This window comes from Antechinus flavipes, chromosome 1, assembly GCF_016432865.1.
Source record: "Antechinus flavipes isolate AdamAnt ecotype Samford, QLD, Australia chromosome 1, AdamAnt_v2, whole genome shotgun sequence".
Lineage (NCBI taxonomy): Eukaryota > Metazoa > Chordata > Mammalia > Dasyuromorphia > Dasyuridae > Antechinus > Antechinus flavipes.
Genome location: NC_067398.1, coordinates 348303892 through 348325644, shown reverse-complemented (window position 1 = coordinate 348325644; position 21753 = coordinate 348303892). Strand labels below are relative to the sequence as shown.

The 21753-nt window shown below is 34.0% G+C and overlaps 1 protein-coding gene across 2 annotated transcripts in view; it reads left to right on the top strand.

Moving 5' to 3' along the window:
- Positions 1-21753, top strand: part of NEDD4L (NEDD4 like E3 ubiquitin protein ligase) — a 465473-nt gene that overhangs the window by 137892 nt on the left and 305828 nt on the right. For both annotated transcript variants that reach the window (XM_051969577.1, XM_051969576.1), the window contains exon 2: positions 14439-14512. In XM_051969577.1, the coding sequence (XP_051825537.1) occupies positions 14439-14512 (74 nt within the window). The remainder of the gene's footprint in view (positions 1-14438; positions 14513-21753) is intronic.

Here is a 21753-nt window from a genome sequence, read left to right as displayed (position 1 = left end):
TTTGGTTTTGCTTGACTGATTCTTGGTGTCTCTTCAAGTTATTCATTTCCATTTGTTCAATTATGATTTTTAATGAATTATTTTCTTCATTTACTTTTTTATTTCTTTTTGTAATTGTCCAATTGAGTTTTTAAATGAGTTGTTTTGTTCTATGTAATTTTTTCCCCATTTCACCAATTTTATTTTTTAGAGAGCTATTTCTTTTTCCAATTCACTAATTCCGTTTTTCAGGGTGTTGATTTTTTCATCCAGTCTATCTTTAAATGAGTAGGATGGCTTATTCAGATCCTCTTGCCAAGTTTCCCTTTCCTTTCCCCGTTTTTCTTCTATCTCTCTTGTAATAGCCTTTTAAATTTCTTCCATGAGAACCTTTTGTGGTGGGGACCAGATCATATCCCCCTTTGGGGTTTCATCTAGAGAAAATCTGTTTTTAGTCTCCTCAGGGTTTGAAGTCTGCTCTCTATCAATATAGAAGCTATCTATAGTTAGAGCCTGCTTTAACTTTTTACTCATTTGGACAGAAGCAGCTACATCCAAAGAAAGAACACTGGGAAACGAATGTGAACTATTTGCAAGAGAACTGTTCGGTTCTGCAAACATATATTGTATCTAGGATATACTGCAACATATCTAACATATATAGGACTGCTTGCCATCTGACGGAGGGGGTGGAAGGAGGGAGGGGAAAAATTGAAACAGAAGTGAGTGCAAGGGATAATGTTGTTAAAAAATTACCCTGGCATGGGTTCTGTCAATATAAAGTTATTATAAAATAAAATGAAATCTTAAAAAAAAAACAAAAAAAAAACCTTTTTACTCATTTTGACCAAACAACAACAACAACCACCATCACCACCACCACCAAACTGCATTTTGCTTTTAGGAAATTGTAGTGTTATCAAGCTTCTTCTACAGACAATAGGAATTAGAAGTGAAGCAGCAGTGGGATAGCAATGGCTGCACTGGAATCACTCCGGGTGTTGGGCAAGTCTCGAGAGACTCTAGTGTTTTGGGGTCACAGTCTTTACCCTTTGTATTATTAGCTTTTCTGCTGATCAACTGGTTTGCTGCCAGAATAAGGTAGCTCACACTGCAGTAAAGTTCTCACTGCAAATTTTCTACTGGCTGAGACCATACCCCACTCCCCTCCAAGCCTGCTCAGCTTGAGCTGCTTTCATGCTCTCACGGCCAACTTTCCTGACTCTTGCCTGGCCTAACTGTCCCCACTCGTGAGTAAAAACAGATCTTTTCTGACAAATTTTGAAAATGTCTTCTGTTGGTAATGAGTGCACTCCCAATATTCATGGGTTTTGACAATCAAGCACAATTCCAAGGCGTTTCATAAAAAAAGTAGTCTGAGGTCAAGGAAAAGCTTAGATAGATGCATGGGTCTTCTCTGCCATCTTGGCCTTCATTTTTAAAGAGGACTATGACATCAGGGAAGTGATGCCATGACATGCAAATGAATTGGATTTAAGTGTGGGAGGATTGTGCAAGGTCACCTGCTTCACTTTCTCCTTCAGAGCCTTCTAGGCCCAGTGACCAGATATAGATTAAGATAACTGGAGATGTTTTAGATGCAAAGGGAAGTGTAGCATGGAATTAAGGTGCTCCATTGCCTATCAGTCCTAAAGCCTTGGTTTAAGAAAAAGTGAAGTGAATCATTAATAAGGGTAGCCATTTGAAATGTTTTATATATGTATGTATATGTGTGTGTGTGTGTGTGTGTGTGTGTGTGTGTGTGTGTGTGTGTAGAGAGGGGAATATATTATATAATAAAGAAAAAATAATATTCCTAATCCTTAAAGTGTGACAGCATTTATGTTTCTTTTCATCTAAGATATTGAACTCAGACAATAGGGTTAATAGCCTGTATTGAGAAGTGTATATGTGTGTATGTTTGTGTGGGTGTTGATAATGATGGTGATCATGATGATAATGAACATACTAATAACATACCAGAGCTGGATAGTACTGAGCAGTAGAGTATCTACATTGTTTTGTTTAAATGTAACCAGGTCTCCAAACCCCTGGGAACATACCTGATTGCTTGCTTCAGGAGCAGAAATGATTTCACTCAGTCCTTACTTTAGAGTTAGAATGGTTTGCAAAGGCTAGTGATTGCCAATCATTTATTTTACAGATGAGGAAATTGATATTAACAGAAATAAAATGATTGATCCCAAATCACACTGAAAATAAATGCCAGAAGTGTGTTATGAACTCAGAGCATTCCAGAATCACTCTTTTTACTATATCAATCACTCTTCCCATGAACATGATGGGTAATGAGAAAAAAACAAATACACTAAGCATCAATCATTTTGGAGGAATTTCTGACGTTTTAAAAGAGTATCTTTCTGATTTGTGGCTAAAAAAGAACTGGAGTACATTATGGAATGCAAAATGGATAATTTTGATTATATGAAATTAAAACCTTTTTGTTCAAACAAAACCAATGTAAACAAGATTAGAAGGGAAACAATAAACTAGGGAAAATGTTTATATTCAAGAATTCTGATGAAGGTCTCATTTCTAAAATATATAGAGAATTGACTAAAATTTATAAGAGTTCAAGCCATTCTCCAATTGACAAATAGTCAAAGGATATGGACAGACAATTTTCAGATGAAGAAACTGAAACCATTTATAGTCATATGAAAATTTTCTCTAAATCACTGTTGATTAGAGAAATGCAAATTAAGACAACTCTGAGTTACCACTACAATCTGAGATATCTCTTAGATTACCTTGGAAGACAGGAAAAGATAATGACGAATTTTGGAGGGGATGTAGGAAAACTGGGACACTAAAACACAGTTGGTGGAATTAACTGATGGAATCATTATGGAGAACAATTTAGAAATATGATCAAAGGGCTATCAAACCATACATTCCCTTTGATCCAGTAGTTTTCTCTACTGAGCCTGTATTCCAAAACATAAAAAAGGGAAAAGGACTCCTATGTGCAAAAATGTTTGTAATAACCCTTTTTGTAGTGTTAAGGAATTGTAAACTGAGTGGATGCGTATCAGTTGAAGAATGTCTGAACAAGTTATGGTATACCAATGTTATGGAATATTATTGTTCTATAAGAAACGGTCAGCAGGATGATTTCAGAGAGACCTGGAGAGACTTACATGAACTGATGTTAAGTGAATAGAACCAGCAGATCTTTAGACATGACAACAACAAAATTATGATGATCAATTCTGGTCTACATGACTCTTTTAAATAATGAGATTATTCAGGCCAGTTCCAATTGTTCTTCTGATGAAGAGACTCCTTTGCACTCAGAGAGAGGACTATGGGGGCTAAATATGGATCACAACATAGTATTTTCACTGTTTTTGTTGTTCTTTGCTTGCTTTTTGTTTTCTTTCTCATTTTTTTCCTTTTTGGTTTTTTTTCATTCAGAATGATAATTGGGGAAATATGTATAGATGAATTGCACATATTCAACATATATTGGATCATTTGCTATCTAGGTGATGGAGTAGGAGGAAGGGAGGGGAAAAATTTGGAACACAAGGTTTTGGAAAGATGAATTTGAAATTATCTTTGTATATGTTTTGAAAATAAAAAGTTTTAATAATAAAACAAATTATATATATATATATATATATATGAATATCCTGTATAGTTCACTTCATTTAAAATTAACACAAAATATTAGAATCTAAAAGAATGAAAGAATATATTTCAAACATAAATACTCTAAAATGCATTTTAGGTAATATTTTCAAAAACCCTGTAAATAAATCAAATAACTTAGCATTCTGCAGCTGTCATCAAAAAAGAATATTTTAATTTTTTTTATTTTCTATCTTCCCTGTCTCCAACACATACCTTTTCTGTTTTAAACTACATGTGATTTATTTGATTCAGAAATTTTTTTCATGAGATTCTCTTAAGCAGGACACACCCATAGTTAGAATGAAATTAATTTGTAGCTTGTAAAAGCCAGGTATGGTCTCACAGAGTTTTCAAATTTAAGATACCAAACAGATTGTTAACAGGTAGGGCAATATTAATATGCCTTAGTTTCATCTGTACTTCCATGTGGAATTAGAAGAAATATTTTAAAATAGTTTTTTTATTGAAATCTTTTGAATTTACATTGTGTAGATTTTCTTTTAAAGCCTTTCATAACCTTTTAAAGCCTTTTAAAAAAAAAAAGATAAGAGAAAAAAAGAAGATAAGTTCAGAAAAACTAATCAATACATCAAAAAAAAAAAAAAACCATTAAAAACTGTGTTCTACACCTGTGACTTTCCCACCCACCTTTGCAAAGGAATGTATGTGTGTGGGTATCTTCTCTTATTTCTTCTTTTGGGCCAAAAGTTCTTTGTTATTTTGCCATATTCATCCCCTCTTTCCCCTACCTCTTTCCAAATCAGTTAACAAATACTGAGTGCCTACTATATACAAGGCACAGAGGTTAGCTCTGGGTATTCAGAGACACAAATAAAGTCATCGCCTCTTGCCCCACACACAATTTTAAAATATTTATTTTATTGACATTTAATTTTTGTATCACCTAGATATTCTTCTCTCTCCTTTTCAGAGAGTTCTCTCATAACAAAGACATTTTTAAAACAAGAAGTAGAAAAGCAAAACCATTAAAACTGATCACATACATAGAAAAAAATCCGATACTACATATACGATCTAAGGGAAAGCATTTCTGTAAATAAATGGAAGGGGAGGTATTTTTTCCTTCCTGACAACCAAGCTTATTCTTTTTCATTTTGCACCATCCATTTTTGATTATTTTGTTATTGTTTCCATTTGTGGTGTTGTTAGCATCATGTATTTAGAATTAGAAATATTTTTAAATGATCCTTTCTATCTTGGTCATTTCTTTTGACTCAGTACAGTCAAGGCAATGTTTACAAGATGGGTAAACTAAGCCATGCTGTTTTTCAACATTATTAGTTTGTTAATGAGTTCTGATAGTTATCACCTGTGCTTTACAATGATAAGTTGGTATTTCTTAGTATTAAGGCTGACTAAAATTTTAAATCTAATTGTGTATCTTTTCACATTTGAAGGAAGTGATGCTTCAGTGAACCATGTCTTCCGTGGGATCATAACTAACACTAATAATGTATGTTATTATATCCCCAGGGATATAGATTCAGTCCTAGTTTGAATCTTTCCCCTCTGTATCAGTCTTTGGATTTAGCTTTCTTAATATATGAAAAAAAAAGTTGCCTTAAGTTGGTTAACAATATTTAGTTATACCTAACACTAACTGTAGTTTCAACAAACATCCTGGATTTTTTTCAGGACATTCCTGATTATAAGAAAGAATATATGCTGCTTTTAAAAGACTGTATAAAAGAATTATACCATGTCATTGCATATGTTCCAATTTTTTAGCTCAGAAATAGTCATAAGAGATAATTGATTTGGAAGAAAAAAAAAGAATAAAGGGGATGGCAGAAAGGGAGAATTAAGAAACTTGTTTGTAATTTCTTATCAAGTGGATATAACTCTTGTCAAACATACTCTTGTCTGTCCTTTATGGTTGGAGTTTGACGCTACTCTAACTTTGTTGGATACCATTTTATTAATAATCTATTGATGCTCAAAAACACACAATTCATCCTCATCATTCTCCATGCATCCCCTCCCTAATAAAACTTTGGAATAAAGGGGAAACAGTTAAGGCAAACAAATAGCATATCCCCTGTGTTAGAATCTTTAGGGGATCCATCACCTATCAAGAAGAGATAACTATGCTTAATTATTGGTCCTTAGGAATTAAGAGTGATTATTACATCAATTGGAATCCTGTTGTCCTTTAATTTTGTTTTCCTTTATGTTACAGTTTATTTTCAAATGACTTCAGATAATTATCTCAGTTCCTTCCCATTTGGCCAGCCTCGGGCTTTCCCTACTGGGCTGGATTTGTTCTTTTACATTGTTTCAAGTTGTGCTTTTCAAGTTCTCTTCAGGAACTCTGTGCACCATTACCTTCCTTCAATTTTTCTCTTAGCTTCTCTGCTCTTCTGACACCCATATCAAGTAACTTTAATTGGATAAGGCCCCTTGTAGCTGAGTGGATACTATGCTTTTTTAAGAAGCTTTTTGAAACATTACTTCTGTAGTTTATGTTTACACCAGGGGCTTAACTATCAATTCATTTGCTTTCAGTAATTGTTTAAGTAGCTGGGTTTTTTATCCCTACAAATAAGGAAACATTTTAACAAATGAATAGATTCTTTGTTTCTTTTTCTCAATGAATGAGAAAATCTCTTCTGATTTTATGCAGCAAAAAAGTTGGTATTCTAGATGATGAGTTGTCCTTTTTTCTCAAAAAAAATCTCTTAGAAAGTGCTGGTTGATTTTATATTTGATCTTCCAGTGCAATAATGGAAAACAGATTCTTAATTTGAGATCCTGTCCTGGTTTACTAGATTTGACTAAAAAGAAGATTTTGAGAGAGATAAAAATAAGTATAAGAGGCATATTTTTATTAGATTTTTTTGTTAAGTTAAGCAAGCATGATAAAACATCTGCATTTAGAGCAGACTAGACAAAATTGTGAAGTAGCTCATATTTGTTTCTTTTGTGATTCCCTGGGGTCCTCTTCAGGTTACTTCCTATTCTTCGAAGGAAATCCCATCTTTCTAGTAGTTTTCAAGTATCCAGCTGCCAACGCCTGCTTCCTTCTTATTAAAATTTAGTCTTATCAAGAAGCTGATTTTGACCATTAGTAATTTAGAGTGACTTTAAGTTTATCAAGTCATAGATATCTGAATTAAGCCTTATTTCTAATTCTAAAAAGGAAGGTTTTGTTACCTCTTAAGGCATTCCTCATAATAATTGGATAAATAAAGAAAGTATTTTGGGAATGAGAACAGAGGATATGTATCAATCTTATCAGATCTTACCACTGTGTAATTACAGTTGTAGGAGATAGCTTCTCTCCAAATCTTCCTTCTTGAAATTGGACCAGGTTCACTCTCTTCTTTACCTGCATTTATACTATTAGGTGTAGAGCTTAGGAGTGGGAAGGAGGTAGCCATCTTCTACAAATCATCTCAAGATCCTGGGGGTAGTAAACACTGGAACTTTAAAGCCACCACCTGTGTGCTTCCTATGTAAACAAATGAGACAACTATTTGTTTTAAAGATGAAGCATTAATCACAGGAGGTAAAGACATAACGTATAGTCCCCATAGTCTACTAATCTATAGTAATCATGGGAAAGTCATGGACCCAAGGCCAAGCCCATCTCTCTGCTGCAGGCCTTGATGTCTGCCTCATCTGGGAATGATCTGCTTTTTATATTCTTTCTCTTTGGGGCCTCTCCACTCTCGTCTTGGGAAACTACTTCTTTCTTATTCTTGGACTGCCCAAGTGATATTAAACTCTCTTAGCAAATTAAGTCTTGAAGCATGGGCTCTATTGAGCTTCCCAGTTTTACTGCGTTGGTTGGGCACCAAGGAAAAATTAGACTTCTCTTATTGAAAAATAGTTCTGTTAACTTTGGGACCTTCAAAACTATTTAAGCCCATATCTCTGGGCTTTGAGTGGGTTTTCCCTCTTTAGTCATTGAGGAAAAGAAAGGACAAAATATACAAGGGGTAGAAAGAGGTTGTCTCTCCTTCAAAAAGTATGTTGGGGAGAGTCTTTCCCCAGTCAGCTTTTAAAGAGCAGTGGATTCTGTTTTCCCAATCAGTTCCTAGCATCAAAGCTTTTCTCCAATCAGATCAGCTCCTTGCATCAGTTACAAAGCCGATCTGAAGTCAAGTAGTTTCAGATGTGCTGTGTATACTTCACCTTTTAGGCTCTTTTGGCTTCTGTTAACTTCTGTGTTTCACATACTAGGCTTCTACTCTGTCTTTTCATATCTCAAATAGAAACATACTCCTGTGTAGTAACCTACTCCTCTGTAATCCTCTGTTACTTTGAAAAATCCCAAATTCATATTTTTGTTTGATCACATAAATAATTAATATAGTATTCCCCCACAATCCTGAAACAGTTCTCTGATTTAATGTTTCTTAATAGTAAAATTCCATTTCCTAAAATGAAATGGGTAAAACAGTCAATCCTTTTGCCTCAAAGAAGTATACTACTTTCTCGCAGAATTGTCCCTCCTTAAGCTGTTTTTCTCAGTTTCTCATATGAATGTAATTTTTCTGACCCTTCTAGTAAATAAACTGTCCATGTGGGAAAGGGGGAATACTTTACAATACCATATGTAATATTCATATCAGTCAAACATTACCTAAATTTTTCTTTCAGTCTTTGTGCTGTTCCTGGCATCCTAAACTTCAGAAATTGGTGTTTTTAAAGTAATTGTCTCTAAGCATCCTCAAATTATCAAAGATATTTCAATGCTTTTTGACTTTGTTTTCATGGGTCATTGTTTACTAGGGTCATTTTTAGAAGCATAAACAGAATATAATTCATTCTGCCCTGGTGGTCCAAGAGGAATTTAAAAATGCTTCCTGTCCTGTGATTAGAGGTTTAGAACAATAGAAACATTTATAAAAAGATTCTTTGATGACCTTTTCCATGCAGCTTTAACCATAATTCTGGTGGAAAAGGAACTTCTAATTGAATAGAAATGAGTGACTCTACCCTTTGAGTTAAAATTTATGTCAGCTCATTTATTTAATGGCTTTTGATTTCACTAATTCAGACTAATTGTGGGAAGGGTCAGTTAGAATTACTGAATGAAACAGTTTTCAAAAAAAATTTTAAATGCCTATGTGGAAGGCCCTGTGCCAGATGCTTCTTATACCAATGCAAAAGTGAGATTGCTTCTGGCCTATTAAAATGTTTGTATTATTGATTTTTTTTTAAATAGAGCTTTATTATTTTAAAGCACATATATCAGCAAAGGTTAATTGAATTACTAAATAAAGCTAAAGATGTATGTGATTCAGAAACTTTCCTATTTACCACCTTGATTTATTGCTGTTAGTGTCATTGTTTTTATAGGTATTTGTGGGAGAGGATCTTTGTTGGGGGTGTGTCTAATCTAAGTTCTCATTTATGTAAGAATTTAATATTTCTCATAGGTTGCTATTTATCTTTTGCTTTAGTACTTAGTAACAATGGGAAGGTTACTACTTAATAAGGCAACCTCTTCTGTCTTTCCACAATTATAATTGGCAGAAAGTTTTCCATATGAATAGAACCTCCTTATGCAGCCACATTGAGCAACACAATCACTTCTTCCCTATGATAGACCCCTATATAGTTGAAAACTATGACGTTCCTTAAACTACCACCATTATCTTGCTTCCCAGGCTCCAAACCCCCAGAACACCATAAACTTTTATCAGGATATATATCTTCCACACAGACCCTCTACTGAGCATAATAGAGTTTATCACTTAACACAATGCATTGTTCCAGATATAGTACGAACAATGCAACTTGCCCTTGGTGTGGTTACTATACTCTTTTAGTGAAGTGTGAAGGCTGCTCTAAGTAACAAAATTTTAATTATAAGAGAAGCATAGTAGAATCTGTATTTATTATCGTTTTATTTTTTAAAAAAACAAATGAAATGTTAGATTTTAATTTAGAAGTGGAAAAAGCCACTCACAAAGTTATTTGCATTGTATATAATGCTATCTTATACATGGAGGAGAAGTGAACTAAACCTTGAGGGAAGCCAGGAAGTGAAGATAAGGAGGACGAGAGAGTAATGTGGGCATCATTTTACTGAGGAAAAGGCATAATAAAGCTAGCACAGAGTACTTGAAAGAGAGAGTAAATTATAGGAAGTCTTAAAAATAGGAAGGAGCCAGTTTATGAAGATTTTTGAATTTACTTTCTCACCCAATGCTAAATACTGTGTATTCTATACCTTAGAATCAATGTCTGAATGAATTTTAATGAGTTCTTAAATTCAGGATATGTGGTACAGACAAGAAGTTATAAAACAAATGCTTCTAAGTGCACAAAGTCTTTTATACAGCCTTCCTTTTATTGGAGAAAGAGTAGATAGTTTAGAAGGCATGATTTCTGACTTAAAATCCAGCATCATTTCCTTTATACTTAGCGTTTTACCCCTTCTTGGGGCAAGCATAAGCCATGCTCCTAAAGCTTAATCCTTTGGAAAGAAAAAAAAAAAACAAATAAAATTACTTAATTTTCATCTTAATTCTTTTTCATGCCTTTGAGAAAGGTGCTAATATTAGAAGTATTTGTGATTTCCTCCCTCTGCCTCCTCCAGCTAGGGTGGTTTGTAAAAAAATTTCTTCTACCAATGGACTTTGGAACAAGTCTATGACAAATAAATGATTCTTAAGGAGTTTCAGGAAACACATTGAGTTTAAGAAATTTAGTTATGGTCACATACCTATAAAAGGGTCAAAAGTAGAATTTGAATCCAACCTTTTTGACTCCACGTCCACTACTCTGGGCTATCTCAGATCTTATTAGTGTTGTTATTTCACCAAAGCCAGAATATAAGTCACCATTTTCTTGGTCTATCCTAAGCTCTTAATCATGATATATTAGTTTGTATTATATTTATTTGTATGTCTCATTCCTGCTAGTAGATGATAAGCTTCTTGAAAATAGGAACTCTGTTCTATTTATCATTATGTCACCAATGTTGTGCTTAATAAGTATTTATTAATCAATGTTTATTGCATTGTTGAACTCCAGGGTGATCTGGTTGACTCATAAGGCGGAAAATTAGATGCAGTAATGGATCATTTGTTGTTGTTGTTATTAAAATCAACATATGGTTCTTGATTCTGTAATTCTGTGAAATGTACAGTAGGAACTTGTGATTTTCTGTGACTGAACTCAGAATTAATGGGGTGCAGTGGAGTTTAAAGTTGAGCTGAGGTAGATAATGGGGCAAAAGTGGGGACAGGGGAAAAAGAGAAGAGAAAGTGTTACAGAGAGGGGGGGTAGGAAAGAGAAATAGGGAGAGAGGTAGAAAGCAAAAGCATTAGTAGCCATTGGATTGAGGGCAGAACCAAAGAAATTTGAGAGAAAGAAGATTAGTAGTCTAATTGGAAATCTAGGTGTATAGTACATTAAATGGGTATAATGATGGGGTGGGGGGAGGGAAGGAGAAGGGAGAAGGGAGAAGGGAGAGGGAAATAAGAATTAGATGTATTAGAAATAGAATAGGACAACAGACAATTTAAAGGGTCAATCAAGGAAAGGAACGAGGTGAAAGACAGAGGAAACAATGACTAAGAGGGGAAAAGAAATGGGCTTAGATGGGGTGGAATATAAATATCAGGGACCAACACAATATCAGTGTGAATGATAAAGGAAGGAGGCAATGAAATATAGGGACTAGTAAACAGTGGCCAGAAAGAACTTGAAAATTCAAAGGTATTTAGGGTAAGCAGAAGGAAGGCATATGCAACATAAGTGATTGAGTGGCCTCTACAATATTGTCTCTCCAGTTAAATTCAGGAAGTATTTATTGAAAATTTACTGTGTACTTGGCACTATGCAAATATTTTATAGGTTATAACTAGTAATATAAATATAGACTTTAGAGTATAAAGAATAAAATATGTGTATGAGGTTTGGAAATGGATAGCATAGTGACACTCCCTAGCTTATAAACACATTCACAGGCATAATTTGCTTAACATCACGTTAGGATGAGGGTAAGAAAGGGTCTTTTTGCCAACATAGTCTGCCATGGTTTTTGGCTGCTGATAGGTTATTGGAGCTGGTATTGATGATATAAGAAATAGTAATTCTTTTCCAGCAGGATAATCATAAGGATGGGGAAAGAGTAAAAAAAATGATAGAAACCACATTTCTTGCTATCCAGAGTTCTGAATTAGGAACTATATTCGAGAGTTGTGAGAAATTTTCTCAGTCATCTACTTCAAATCCCTAATTTACAGATGAGAAAACTTGGGCCCAGAGAAGTAAAAGATGGAATGTATTTTTCAATAGAGATGTTATTTCAGCTATAGTGTGGATTAAGTTGATTTTAGGGTCTGGACTGGAACTAATAATTTAATTATTTTGGGAGCAGAATCAATAATTATATTTAATTATTCAATAATCTTATGAAAGTTTAATAATTACATTTATAGAGGAAAATGTTCTGGGGTTCAAATAACCAATAAAAAAGAAAATTTTGAATATAATAATCTACAAGTAAGTAGGAGACTTCCTGTACTTTAGGGTCAATTGTACTTAAGTCTTTTGAGAACAATTAAAGAATAAAACAAAGTAAAGTGAGAAGCATGAAAACATAAATAAAGTCAGTATTTTCTACTATTAAACAAGTCAACATGTAAATGCGACCCTTGAGTGAGAAATGTTTTAATTACCTGAACTACCTTAGTTAAATATTTAGTTCTGAAGTCACAACCAGGGACCAAAATGTCATGCAATGATTTTATGTAAGTAATAAAATGCTTCAGAAAGTACAGATATTCAGCTTGTTTTTTTTTTTTCTCTGATAAATTGTTATGATAGTCACACATCTTGTCATGTGTTTCCTTACAGTATGACGGACATTCCTTATCTTTCTTTAGAATTTTTACTTTCAGGAAACCAAGATAAGGCCAATATGCTTTTGTGTACACTCCAATTCTACAGTGTGTGTACAAATAATATTTAGTATTTTATTCATGGAGAGATATCTAACCCTCTCCTCTTTCCTTTCAATTCTCTACAGAATAATTCTCTACAACCCAAAATACTGTATCAGAAAATGCTTACATATAATAAAAAACATATAATTTATATCATATTGTTTGCCTTTTCAATGGTTAGGGGAAGGACTAAAGGGAGAAAGAGATTTGGAGAAAGAAAAAGCATGATTGCTGAAAATAAATAATAATTTTATTTTTAAGAGAAATCTTATTTTCTAAGGAATTATTTAATCCGACAATAAATACAAAATATCTCTCCTTACACACACACACACACACACACACTACAAAGTAATTTAATATGTTAAAAATTGGTGGGGGACCCATATATCCCTTATTTTATTGACTCTTGTCTGTAATTCCTTCACAAGAGATCCAACTGATATGCTGGAGAAGTTCTTCCATTGTATGCCATACAAGTACTAGTATAACATTTGGGATTTCTTTAATTTTCCTTGTCTTTTAAACTACATGACCAACCCACGTCCTTTAGTGGTCATTCACCCCTTTGATTGTTATACATTGGAAAGAGCAGGGAGTCAAAGAATCAGGCAATCAATGAATATTGATTAAGCATCTACTATGTACTAGGTACTATGCTAAATGATAGGTATCCAAGTATAAAGAATGAAGCAATTCCTACTATTGCATTTTGATAGAGGAAGCAAAGAGTTCATATAAAATATGTATCTGAGTTAAGATCTTGTCTCTGACTCTCACTTTGTTACAACCTTTTGCAAGTCACTTAACTAGCCATCAATTTCATCATCAATTATGATTAATTGATGTTTCTTGGATTCGTTCATTATAATATCCTGAAGTCATTTTGCACTCTATAAAAAGGATAATAGAAGCAATACTTTTAAGAAAGAATTTAAAGTCTTCCCATCCCTTTCCTTTCTCTTTTCCTTCCCTATCCTTTTGCCTTTGGTTGACATGATGTCATTCTCATTCAGCTAGTGTTCTGACTAAATGTAGAGAGCTTATGTGGGCTAGATTAATTGATAATTCCTGGATGCATAATGAGCTTGAAAATAGGCCATCTTATGACTTTTTCAGTTTTTCTGGAAAAGTAGATCCATTGTTGAGAAAGTTTTCAAGGAGATAGTAGCCTTGATCAGACTCCTCTTTAATATGGGGTATTCACACATGAGAATGGCACCTTTGTAAGGGAGGGATTTGTTAAATAGGTGGCACTTTATGCTATTTTTTCATTTTTTCATTCTCTTTAATTCAAGTAGAAAATTACTGTTATGGAAATGTTTTATGTGATTGTACATGTTTAACTTATATTTGCTTGCTTGTTTTATGGAGGACTGAAGGGTAGCAGGAAGGAGGAGGAATTTTGGAACTCAAAACTGTTAAAAAAAATTAAAATTGTTTAAACATGTAACTGGGAAGAATAAAAAAATAAAATTAAAATATCTTTATAAAATAAAATATATTAGATTAAAAAAATAAGTGGGGCTTTGATCACTGAAGAATTGAAGTGAGATCCAAAATAAAATTGTTTTGATTTAAAAATTAGAACTTAAATTAAGAGCATATCTATAATATAACAGCTTTCTTTCCCTGCTATTAATGAGACAGCTAAAGCTAAATTTATGCTTTTAGAATCATAGACTTTCTGCCTGTAGTTTCAGGAGAAAGAAGCCTCAGTTGTCATTTTTTCACAGCAGCCACTCTTGAGTCAATGATTGCATGTATGTATGATGGTGTAATGGGCTGGGTTATTGTGTCATTGAAGATCATTTTGTCTGCATTGGCTTCTAAAGTTGACATTGTTTCTCTTGTGTTTCCTCTTTTAAACAGGGAGAATCACGCATCCTCAGAGTGAAAGTTGTTTCTGGAATTGATCTTGCAAAGAAAGACATCTTTGGAGCAAGGTATGTGCCATTTTAAATAGTTCAAAAAGCAAGGAAAAACAAAGTCAAGAGAAGTGATAAGGTGATGGAGATAAGGGAAGGTATATTTTTCCTGTGCTCTATGAGCAAAGCAGAATTGAGTTAGTCCAAAAGATGTGCAAAATCAGAGAAGCTACCCCAGATGTTCCTATGGAATATTTTTGTCCAACCTGTAGAAGAATATTTTGAGCTCATATTGACCTGATCAGCCACAGATAGACATATTATAACTTGACTCCAACATAGTAATGCCATTTTGGTCTTCTTTGAGTAAGAGGGACAACAACCAACCAAAGCAGTCCTGAAGAGTCCTCCAATTTTTAGTGTGGTGAAGAGCTTCCTGCAACATAAAATGCCCAAGAAATAGTTGGAGATGGGGGAATGGAGGACTGGAGAGAGGCTAAAACTAGACAAAATCTGAGAATCATTCTTATAATTATAATAATTGAAACTTTGGGAGTTGATAAATTTATGAAGTGATATAGTAAAGAGGGAGAAGAAAGAAGAAATAATACAATTTTAATAGTACACTATTGTCCAATTCATAGGTGAAAATATTTAATGTTTAATATTTTCAGAAGGTTCTGGATCTGTTGTTTCCATATTTTGCAGAAGAGAATACTGAGACTTGTAAAGACAAAGCATCATACAAGAACTGAATGCCAGAATAATCTAGTGTAGTTTGCATTTGTGTGAGATATAAAAGCTCATCTCTCTAGAAGCACAAGTATGGGTTATAAAAACTTATAATAAATAACTAAATTGAAGGGTGCATTTGATCTAATTAGAAGATTGATGTTTTTTTCACCTTTGAAATCTATCTGTAACTGGGATAATAAATTATTTACAAATCGAAAGTATGATATAAAAACATATATTTGGCCTTTTCCTTGGTCAAACTATTTAGTTATCATATGGTTCTATTAATGTCTTAGTAGTAGGCTCAATCCTGCCCTGAATGGACCACCAGCTTTTAGGAGGTATCATGATATAGAGGGGAAAATATGTTGAATTTGGAATATGAAGACTTGCCTGAGTGAGAATGTCTTTGATTTGCTAACAAACTTTGTAATATTGGACAATTTATTTAAAATATATAAGCTTTAATTTCCTCATTTACAAAATGAAATTAGACCAGATATTCTCTAAAGCCCCTTTGCATGCTTAACCTAATATGACTATATGATTCCTATTTTCTAAAAAGAAAACATTAGGATGAGTATATTTCAAACAGAACTTTCTGTCACTTAATGTTAGTAAAGAAGAATATGTTTGTGAAGAAAACCTAATGACTAAACTGTATCTGATTTCTATCCTACTCTATATATTCTTGTTTGATTAAGCCTAACCCCCTGATGCTTTTCTATTATGCATCATTCTTTAACTGTTGGCAGCTACACCAAGTATAGGGATTGGGAAAGGGATCTCAGGGAGTCCTCTTCTATGGCTTTCATTTTTTTTTTTTCAGTCGTTTAAGTCATATTCCACCCTTCATGAGCTAGATGGAGGTTTTCTTGGTAAAGGTACTGAAGTGGTTGGCAATTTCCTTCTCTGTTGGATCCAGTGGGTCCATTTTTTTCTCATACTGATGCTGATTATAATGACTAAAACATCATAATACATTTAAATAAAGTAGGCATGAATAATACAGATTTAATTTGATTTTTTATTCTAAGGTTTCAAAGTTAAGCAAAAGAAAGATCTCATGCTCCTGGCAAAGATAAACTGTTATTGTTTTCTGTACATCATGGAAGGAATGTATTCATTATTTATGAAGCATCTGCAAGAACCACCCACTTACTCCCTTTCTCATTAAAAGATTATACCTTGTTTCACTGCGAGGAAAAAGTGGATGACATTTTCCCCTTCCCTGTAAATATACATCTGTAATTTTGTAATGGAAACCCAAAGTAAATTGCATTCTTTTGGCACAAGTATGTTGTGTGGTTAACTTTAATGCAACTTTTTTTTGGTAAGGATTCACATTGTGATTCCATTAAGTACGAGAATTTCCTATTTAGAATCTCCCTCCATTAATGATGATTGGCAGTCCTGCATACTGAGTGAGATTCAGTGATTCCTTCGTGATCACAAAGTTGACTTGTTGAAGAGGCAGGATTTGAATCCAGATCTTTTTGACTACAAGAACAGTTTTATCTATCAATTATATTATGTCCTGTGGAATATATCTGAGCCATAAAATGAAGGATATCTTGACTATAGAGAAATAAACAAATTACCCATTATAGCTGTAAAATGTTTTTCTATGTACACTACATACAGTAACTTGTACAAATTCATTCAGAAAAAATTCACTTGCCCTTCCTCATGCCTAGTCTCATCTTCTCTTGGTTTGACCTATATCAAGAGTCACTAGAACCTTTGGTGGAGGTTTGGGAACAGGGCAAGTAAGTAGAAATTGGCACACAAAAGCATTTGGTGGTGTTATGAACTCATCCAACAATACTGGAGAACAATTTGGAAGTATTTCTAAAGGCAGTCAAATTATGCATAACTTTTGATCCAACAATACTACTACTAGGTCTGTATTCCAGAGAAATCATAAAAAAGGGAAAGGGACTTACTTGTACAAAAATATTTATAGCAGCTTTTTTGTGGTCTAAAGAATTGGAAATTTGGGGGATGTTCATTAGTTTTGGTATATGAATATAATGGAATACTTAATGTACTATAAGACAGGTAGGATGAGTATATTAGAATTCAAGATCAGGAACATGGTGTCTCTTGGAAGTTATCTTTGGGACTTGGCTATATGCTAAGTGGAGAAAGCCTCAGCATTTTGATAATAATCCTGTTATAGATAATTTGATACCAAGTTGCTATTTTATATGTGTACAGTTGGTCTTAAAGTGTTAAGTCTGGGCATTGGCCCAGGGATCCCAGGAAGAGGGATGGGAAGCTGGGACTAGGACAGAAAAACACTCTATAGACATGGGAGGGACAGAACCTAGGATGTGTTGTGAAATGGTGTCATAAACCAGGCAGGTAGGCTGACAAAGTATTTATAGTGCTTAGGGAGATAAAGTTAATGCTTTTGACTTGCCCATCAGAAACCATGTGAGCAATTAAAACAATATGGCATTACTAACAAAAGAAACCATGAAACTAAGCCAGCTTCTCCCTTAGACAAGATACTTCTTATAGTAGAAGGGTGTGGCTTGCCAAGGATCTTTAGGCAAATCTTGGTGTGGTGATAGTGTAGTTTTGTGGGACCAGAACAAATAAAGGAATAAGATTAGGAGACTTGCATTCTGGCCCTCTCTCTGCCTTTAGGTGTTTGAACCAGGACAAAGTTCTCTGTATCTCATTTTGTATAATTAATAAAGTTGGATTTTTCCATTGAATTAGCACTTTGTAAGGATTCTAACAGATTGTGATAAAAAATCCTTCCCCATTCAAATAATTTTCATATCCTCTACTTGTGTGTAGATCTGAAGATTTTTACCTTTTATTTTATTATCAAAATTGGGGGAAAGAGGAAGGATAGAAAAGAATGAAATAAAAGAATGAAATAGTTGTAGATACCTTTTCAAAAAAAATTTTTAAAGACATAGGCTCATGGTATCAAACCTTTTTTTTCCCCAATCATTTTATTTTAAATTTATTTTTCTGGTTATACATGTATATTTATTTAAAAAAAAAGACTCACTTATGAATCATGTTGAGAAAGAACAAATCAGAACAAAAGGGAAAAACCACTAAAGGAAAAAAGTGAACATAGTATATGTTGACTCACATTCAGTGTTTATAGTTCTCTTTCTAGATGCAGATGACATTTTCCATCTAAAATCTCTTGGCATTGCTTTGAATCATTGATCTACTGAGAAGAACCAAGTCTTTCATAGTTGATCATCCTGTGATTTTGCTGTTACTGTATACAATGTAGTTTTGGTTCTGCTTGTTCCGCTAAGGATCAGTTAATGCAAATCTTTCTAGATCTTTCTAAAATCAACTTATCATTTTTATATTGATACTGATTGATTATATATGATATATTGATAATATTCCATTATATTCATATACTATAATTTATTCAGCCATTCCCCATCTGATGGGCATCCATTCAGTTTCCAGTTTCTTATCGCCATAAAAAGAGCTGCTTATTCGCCATAAAATTCACAAATATTTTTGCATATGTGGATGCTTTTCCCTCTTTTATGATTTCTTTGGAATATAGACCCAGTAGTGGCAACTGCTAGATCAAAGGGTCTGCACAGTTTGGAGCTGTCTATAATCCTATTATGTTCTAAAAAACCAACACATTTCCTTTAAAAATATCTTGAATGGTATTACATTTTTCCCAAGGCACTTAGATTATTTGCCATGATTTTCTTCAGAAGATTTAGAGCTAGAAGAGACCATGAAGATTATTTGACCCTAAATACCCATTTATATATACAGCTGAGAGCTAGAACTTAAGATATTGGCATATTTAAGTTAAAGAAGCCTCTTAGGAATAGAGTTCAATTCTTTCTCTCTTGATTCATTGTACATTTTACTCAACTAAAACCCTAAGTAGTTTCTGTGTATAAAGAATGTATGTGTCTTCTATAGTTTTTTGAATTTTTCTCTCACCACTGCCCCTTCTATTCTTATTCCAAGAATATAGTATAATGTACTTAACACTCACTGTTTTGAAAGTCTTTCATTAACCTTACCTATATGAGAGTAAGCAAATAGATGAGTTGCTTTGGTGAAATCACAACTGCATCATCTCCTCGTTTGTGACATGAGAGGATAACCCTATATAATTTCTCAGCTCCTTCAAGCTGTCAGACCTGAGAAGTACCTCTGAGCAAGCAAAAATAGTACCTCATTTTTGTGATATTAAAAACCCATGTCTTTAACTGACAAGAGAAATACTCAGAGCCCATTCACTGTGATTTTAGATATGATTATAATAAACATGATATCACAGTCCATAGTAGAGTAGAAACTATTGTTCCCATGGAAAAATCGTTATGCAAAATTACATCAAAGACACTAATCTATTTAAAATAAACCCCTTTTTTTCTAAAAATAAGTAAATAACACAATTAATCCATAGAACATATAACCATAAGTTACAGAGGAAAATAGTTTAAAACTATGACCAGCAAATTATCAAGCTTACAAAAAAAAGGTTTGATTCAATCATATAGCTACTAAGTCTATAGCCCAAAGAAATCAAAAAAAAAAGGAAAAGTTTCTATATGTACAAAAATATTTATAGCAGCTCCTTTTATTGAGGCATGTATCTAATAGTGTAACACATAAAGCACTAGATTTGGAGTCAGGAAGACCTGTGTTCAGACAATTGTGTAAATACTTATTAGCTGAGTCAGGAAGACCTGTGTTCAGACAATTGTGTAAATACTTATTAGCTGTTTGAGCAAGTTACTTAACTTTTCTCAATCCCAATTTTTATCATCTGTAAAATGGGAATATGTCAAGGAATTGTTGTGATGATCACATGAAATAAAGTTATGTAGCCCGCTTTACAAATCTTAAAGCTCTCCAGAAATCCTATTATTTTATTTCTTGGTAGGCCCAAATTGGATGCTAATGTTAACTTTTCTCAGGTAAAGGTAAAGGTAAAGCCTCCCATTCACCTCCTGGCTAAGAATGAGAAATGATGAATCCCTGCATTGAGACAGACATTTTCAGATGTGACCAATGTGGAAGTTTATTTTGTTGGATTAACTAGTTAAAATGTTCTTAGTGGAGATAGAGACAAATTTTAAGAATACTTGGTCCTTGAAAAGTAGAAATTATAGAAAATGCTCTCCCATCCCTTCAAGAGAAAATAGTTATGTTGACAAATGGAGAGGGGGGAATTGGCTTTTTAGAATAGATGAGGAAACTAAAAGAAAAATATTGTTTTTACTTGCTTCTTCCCTCCTCATTATTCTATTTAATGAGGCACAAGGCTCAGAGACATCACCATCATAGGAGATCTTCTATCTCTGCTACCCTGTACCACCAAATTTTCTTCTTTGTGACACAAAATCTATGAACCATTAAACCTGTTGGTGAGGGGAAACTCCAAAAGATACTTTCCTATTACTCATCATGAATAGTTCTTTCCATACTTTTGGAATGTAAAGGAGAGGTAGTGAAAGTTTAGCAATGAGGTTGATATCTCTAAAAGACAAAGAGCAGCTGATGATGCTAGGAGTCAATGGAAGCAAGGAAAGCAAGTATTACTTTACCTTTATGCCGTCACCATCAGTAGAGATTTTTATCATGGACAGATCTGGAACTAGAAATTCCTCGACTAGGACAAGAAATAAGACAAATTCATTTGGAAATTGATGGGGGTAGTGAGATACAAAGTTTTGAGGGTGGAGAAACTCTATCAGGGACACTGGATGCAATTGTTTGGGAGGCCAATGGAGTGGGAGGGAGGAGAGGAGCATGCCCATCTAGAAAGATTCGTAATTTAACTACATTAAGATTCATAATCTTAAGAAAGATTTATAATTTAACTACAGGACAGAAGTGGTGTAATGTATGAGTGCTGGACCTGGACTAGTTCCCCGTCTCAGATACTTCCTAGCTCTGGATAAGTCAGTTAACGTTCTTTGCCTCAGTTTCCTTATCTGTAACATGAGTTGGAGTAGGAAATGGCAAAACCACTCTAGCATTTTTGCTAAGAAAACTCCAGATGCAGTCATGTGACTGAAATAACTGAACAATAGCAAAAATCAAACGTCATGGCTTTCTTTTTCTCCTATTTGCCAATGTCCTCCTAATTTTGATGCCCTGTGGGCAGAGCTCACATAGAATTCTGAGCATGTCCATGTTCCAGCTTTGGTGCATGTGGTCCATGGAGAAGCAATTGCTACCACTTTTGCTGCTGGTGGAGGCTTCAGCTGTATCTATAACAGTAAGAACTTGTGTTTGGATTGATATAATACAAGGAAGTGCTGTGCATTGCCAACAGCTCAGATTGATGATGACAGTTGACTGCCTAAAGCGGAAGGGATGGATAGAGAGAGAATAAAAAGACAGAAAAAGAACTTGAAAAGCTTGGCAGGCTGAAGTCATGTAGTGTAGGTCATTACTGTACTATGTATAGCATAGCGTATATTATAGCACCAGGCAAACCCCTTGCTTTAGGCTTCTTGAGTTTTCGGTATACTGTAGTACCGGACAATAATGTGTCACCCTGCACTCTCCTTTGTCCTGCCATGACTTTAATATTTCCTGTCTCCTTCTTT